This window comes from Papaver somniferum, chromosome 3 (assembly GCF_003573695.1).
Source record: "Papaver somniferum cultivar HN1 chromosome 3, ASM357369v1, whole genome shotgun sequence".
NCBI lineage: Eukaryota > Viridiplantae > Streptophyta > Magnoliopsida > Ranunculales > Papaveraceae > Papaver > Papaver somniferum.
In genome coordinates, this window is record NC_039360.1 from 96,656,429 (window position 1) to 96,662,528 (window position 6,100).

The 6,100-nt window shown below is 36.2% G+C and overlaps 1 protein-coding gene across 1 annotated transcript; it reads right to left on the bottom strand.

Annotated features, from left to right (window-relative positions):
* Positions 1 to 2,828: 2,828 nt before the first annotated feature.
* Positions 2,829 to 5,418, bottom strand: LOC113356899 (low-temperature-induced cysteine proteinase-like). Its single transcript, XM_026600133.1, has 5 exons — positions 4,887 to 5,418; positions 4,181 to 4,416; positions 3,945 to 4,085; positions 3,408 to 3,860; positions 2,829 to 3,253 (listed from the first exon to the last, which is right to left on the bottom strand). The coding sequence occupies exons 1-5, from the start codon at positions 5,365 to 5,367 to the stop codon at positions 3,158 to 3,160; spliced, it is 1,407 nt and encodes a 468-aa protein (XP_026455918.1). The 5' UTR covers positions 5,368 to 5,418; the 3' UTR covers positions 2,829 to 3,157.
* Positions 5,419 to 6,100: the final 682 nt, after the last annotated feature.

Below are 6,100 nucleotides of genomic sequence, written 5' to 3' on the forward strand. Positions count from 1 at the left end.
GCAGAAACTATCTTGTCTTCAATAATATTAAAGAAACATATTCTGTTGTTATTAATAGAGCTAGATCTATTATGTTGACTAGGAAACTAAACCTGCAGATCTCTTCTAGTATCACTATTGGTCATAATGATATATGGATCCCCCCAGGATGGATAAAATGTGATACTGATGGGGCCTTTGATGAAACGTCCTTGGACAATGGTGCTGACTGTGTGATGAAGGATTTCTCAAATGAAGCTTCATTTTGTGCATCAATAATTTTTTATGTTGAATCTGTGGCTGAAGCTGAAGCGAGAGCAATTTGGGTGGCTCTGAAGAAATTTGTGGAGCAAAAGCTTACTCATATTGTCATTGAGAGTGATGCTGAGGATCTGAGTAACCAAATTTCTGTTGGAAGATTCGATGGTGACCAAGAAGGAATTTTTTTTTTTGGGTACACGGGAACGAATGTTATCTTTAAGGATATTCAGTTTTGTTCCTCATGTTTGGTTGCTTGTCTGTTTACTTTCCAATCCCGGCTATGTAATTTTGTTGCTCATGCGCTAGCGCAATGAGCTAAAACAAACAATTCAAAAATGTACGGGTTTGCACCTCCAATTCGGCTTCTACTAATTGTTGAGGAGGATCGTTAGCCTTTTTGTAGGTCGTTGCTTATAAAAAAAAATTTAAAAAAAATATGTCCTACACCACATTGGCAGAGAAAATAAATAAACTTAGTAATCTATTTGTTGTTTAGCACTATTCTGCTTTCTACAACTCTTGGACAAAATTACTTCCAAAATACACCCAATCTCTCCCCGAAAAGAGTTATGGAGCCTATGAGCAAACACAAAACTAAGAATATGGTAAGCTCTTTCCAGTAGCGGCATACGGCTATTTGTGTTTGCAATTCAAGTAGTCGAAATGCAACTAGAAATTTGAAAGTGTTCATTATCGAAAGTGTCGTAACTCAGTTATTCTACATGCTGCTGGCTCGTCAACTTTTAAGAAAATGACAATTGTGTTGCAGTCTAACAGTGATGTGTTATTAATCTGTCATTCTTAACGAACAACGCCACAGATTCTGTTACTTCCGAAATTATCCACGTTTTCAGCATTATAACTGGTGATCGATTGTATAAATTACAAGTGTCAAGGAAATAAGAAGAAAGAAGCCTTTACAAGTATAGTGCACATTGTAATGGTCTGCACACATACAGATATTGGTCTTTCTTTTCTTTTTTAAATTGGTGCTCTTGGTCTAAATGAAAAAAAATCCAGCCTTCTGTCGTATCTGTGTGGCAGGCGCAGTCCCAAGATTATTTCTTGGGTAAAGCTGGTTTAGTATCAAATTTACTGGCTAAGCAGTCAAAGTCCATGGCAAATAATTACACAGACACATCACACATCTCAGCTATGTTTATGGACCACCAGCCACTCCACTCACTCACTCCTAAGAAAAAATTGATAAGAGTAAAAAATTGTATAACTAAATGAGTTGCAAAGAGAATAAATAAGTTTTCGGAAGATTATGGAAGGAAAAAGCAACTTATACTTAGGTTTGACTGTTGTGTGTCAGTAACAATGATGAGTCTTCTTATAACTTGTTGATCCATCTATAAACTTGCACTTTTTCCATTTTTGGAAGTTTGAACGGGTAGTAGAAACTCGTAATCAAGTAATGCAGTAGAATGAAGACTTTCATTTGTCTACAAATATGAAGAAAGAAAGCTAATGGGTTCATGTAAACACATCTCTCTCTGGTAGCTCCTCAAACACAAAAAAGAGTGAAAGAAGAAGAAGAAGATTAGTAGAAGATATGGATCTTCTGTTTGTGGGTTGTATTGTTGCTAGTGGTTTTGTTTTGACAGCACTTACTTATCTCTGTTGTTGTAAATGCGAAACAAGTGAAGTTAAGATCATCAACCAAAAGAGTGACATTATTCCCGTCGTAGGTGTAGAACACATTGTTGTGGTGGTGGATGAAGAAACGAGAGTTTCTACATCAGTGAGGGTCGAATTCTGAATTATCCCAAACTATTCCGACCAATTAGGTATAAGTTGTTATTTAGAGTTGAGTCTTTAAAGTTTCAGCAAGAGGAACAAAGATGTAACTTCAAATTTATAATCTTAATGAAAAATCTGTTCCTTTATTGAGTTAAATTCTGCTCTTCTAGGTTTGTTGTTGGTTATTTATGGTGTGATCTGACTTACTAGATCATGAGATTATTGTTTTGACAGGTAAAGAGAGGTTAACTTTTGTTGCTTCAGCAATTGGTTGTTTTGATCAAACAGCAATTGTTATTATTGGCTAATTTCTTTTCTTCTTCTTACTCTGGTTCCCGCTTGAAATTGAATCAATGGAAAAAATCATCATGTTCAAATGCTGAAACACAAAAGTTGGATTCCTGGAGCAAAAGTGATCTCTACTTTTAAAACCCAAAAAATTCGGAGTTTCTTTTTCAGTTACAAGAGAAGAGGTACAGGGAAGGTATGGTACAAGATCTAGTAAAGATGCAGGTACCTTTGGCCTTCTGGAGAACTTTAATATGTCAAACACCCAATTTTGTGCTCCACCCTCAAATCTCTTTGGCATAACTCAGTCAGTCTTACATATTTCGGTTCTGTAAATCCAAGCTAGAGAGTCTCTAGATTACAAGCCATTTGGAGTGGTTAGTTTAGAAGCATGTATGGTTTCGCCTAGCAACTTACCACCTCTATTAAAAAACACCTATTTGTATTAATAGGGATGATCAACACATTACGGATTTTTTCACTTCAATGGTGGAAACAATTATCATATGAAATGACCTGTTCATAAAAAGGCTAATACATTTTGTAGTAGTTGGCGACAGAATTAAACAGAGATGATAAATTTTGAAACTAATTTATTTTACAGATAATAAATAGAGACTGGATTTACAAAGGATTTCAAGGGAAACCGACAATGGCAATGTTGTTTTGTTCATATGCGATAGAGGAATAATGAAACTTATATACAAATCTATTATCTTAAATTAAAATGGACAAATCTTCTATCCAATTGTTTCTGATAAACCCATAGTCTAGCTATGGAGAAAAGCTGTATTTGTGTGTCTACTGCTATTAAGCCAGAGTTTGTCCACAAATGCACCTCCATTGGTTTCTCCTTCTCCCCATACTAAGGAGCAAAGACCTCTTATGCACTGCTGCTCTTGCCTCCATTACGGTAAGTCCACCGAAGTTTGGCAGGAGTACGCTTCAATGCTTTCACTCCAAATAGGTCATTTTTGCTCTGTTACACATCATTATATGGAAAATGTCAGTCTAATATGAGCACAATTTGACCCAAGAAACCAGCAAAAGAGCAAGGCTTCCCAGGAACTCACATAGTCGCTGTAATATAGCTCCAAAAATAAATAAACAAGTGGATTTGATTCATATCTTACCAGTTGACAGGTTCCGGCTTCAACATTGCAAACGGGGTAATCATGTGGGCAACAACTGTCGTGATCTTCACAACACGTAGCAGATTCAAGTGGGCAGCATCCCCAAGCAAAGCAATACTTTCCATACTCATACACACAACAGCAAGTGGTGCTTTGTGGGCAGGTGTAGTAATTGTCACAAACGGACGGTGGTGCCACTGGAGTGGGAGGTGAAGGACCAGGGTTTGGAGGGTTGTCTCCTTTCTTGGTTGGGTAGGAAGCTTCCATTGCGATCCCACACTTTCCAGTTGTAGTATCAGCAAGGTTACGCTCCATCCTGATGTATCCTTTCTCTCCCCAGCTTGCACCCCATGAGTTCTTTACAATCCAGTAATCTTTACCATCTTCAGAGCCATATCCAACAGCTGCGACACCATGATCCAATGAAGTTCCACATTTTCCACTGAATATACCCTGAAAACACGAACAAAGAGAACACGAAAAATGATCCTAATTGCATTGCTAATGTAAATTCAAAACACCAAAATTGGAGCTTACAGATGAGTAGAGTTGGAATGCTCTGCCACCAGCTTCAATGGCAACAGCAATAGGTTGGTTAGCAACAGCTTTTTGTAAAGCTTTCTCATCATTCACTGGAACATCCTCATACCCATCAATTGAAACTACTTTAGCATTTTTCTGCATCAAAAAAATTACCCTCAGAATTAAGTTCATACACCAACCACAAAAGAATCTACAGAAAACAAAATTAGTTTTAACAAAAGAAGGCTAACCCTGTATGAGTCACAAGTTCCATCTCTAGCTTTGTAAGGATAATCCTCCTCACTATCAATTCCACCATTATTAATGATGAATTGAAAAGCATAATCCATTAAACCACCATTACATCCTTCATTGTATGATATATCACAGTCTACCAATTCTTGTTCAGACAATGAAATCAGATCATCTGTTACAATCTTGTTTATTCCTTCTACTGCAGCAATTGTCGAAAAGGCCCAGCAACTCCCTATTATATTTATCAAAAACATTCGTAAATAAATTAAATTCTTAATATAATTATGATTTAATTTATAATTAAGAATTAAATTGGACTTTAATCATACCCAGAGTCCCAGACCCACATATGGGATGATGTAATAGGTGAGATCACTTTAAAAAATAAAATCTCTAAAAAAGTGAATCTAGACAAGAATATGGATTCTTCGTCATCAACAGAAAATAATATTTTACTTTATTAAATGGATTTAGATTCTAAAGAGAATAAACATTCTGCTCGTAAAAGACCAAAATAACCTTGTTTGGACTTTCTATGAGGAAAAAATCTCAGAAATACGTGCGATAAATTCTTTCTCTAATTATATCATGAATTCATGAATCATGGTCGTTAAATAACATAATCTAACTGTTAAAACAGTAAAAACAAAGCTTAAAAGAAGGTATAAAAAAGAATGAGATTCAGCGATGAGAAATACTAACCACAGCTTCCTTGATCTTTAACGGGAGCAACAGCACCTTTAGCTCTCCAGTCAATAGAATCAGGCAAATCATCACCATCACGAACAGAGTAACGATCACTTTTAGGACTGTAAAGACTTCTTTTTGAATCAATTTTTGTACCTAAATACATCTTACGGTATTCATCATTAGTTAAATCTGCAAATTTGTTTAATCCTACTTTGTAACTCAAACCTATTTGAGAATTATGTTCATCAATAAATTTAAGATTATCTTTAAATATCCCAAATCTTCTTTCTTTTTCACCCAGAGCGTTATATACTTTTCCATGTTTAATTAGCCATGATTCGTATAAATCATTCATCTCTTTCTCTGTTCTAGTTGATGAAGCAGCTGATGTTGTATCTATGATCGAAAAATCTAAAGCAAGAGAAGAAACGAAGAAGAAAAGTACGAAGAAACTCATGATTGCCATTGAAGACGAAGATCCGAAGAAACCCATGTTTTCTGATTTCTCGAGAGAAAGATAAGAGTGTTTGTGTGGAAAGTGGAGAAGAGGGATTGGGTATTTAAAGGGAGAAGAGTGAGAGGCACTGTTTTGGCATTATAGGCAAAGATGCACAAGGTCCTACTCATGAATTATTAGATTCTACAAGGGGTATTTTGTAATTTTGTGTGAGATAAGATTGAGAAGTGATGACGTGGCGGCATCCTTGTGGCTGAGTAGTGTAGAGGAGAGACGTATTAAACTGGTGAAACTAATAAGATCAAAGTCACCCCAAGGAAATCGGAGGTGAATATATTGGACAGTAAATTCAGAATCCAGATACATACAGATTCTGCCGAGGACACGGACTTCACGGTGCCAAATTTACGGGTTAGACATGGCTTTGACCCGAATTCATAGTTTGGATAGAACTAAACTAAAAATAGGTTCAATCTGTTGTCTTAATTCTTTTCAAACTCCAAAGAATGCAATTTGACGACCTGGAGATAAGGAGAGGAAAAAAATCATAGCCAGTTTATGAGAGTAGATCCTAAATAGCTGGCTGTGTGGTAGCAAAGCATATGGATATGATATTTAGATGGCCGCAAAGTGAATTTTACTATTTTGGTTTGGAATGTTATGCTACTTTGGCTTGTATCATATGGATAATGGATGCATTTGGCTGTTGCCAAAGCTACCGTTATTTTGTGTATCTTGGTATGTGTGATCGGAGTAGTGCTGCTTTTCA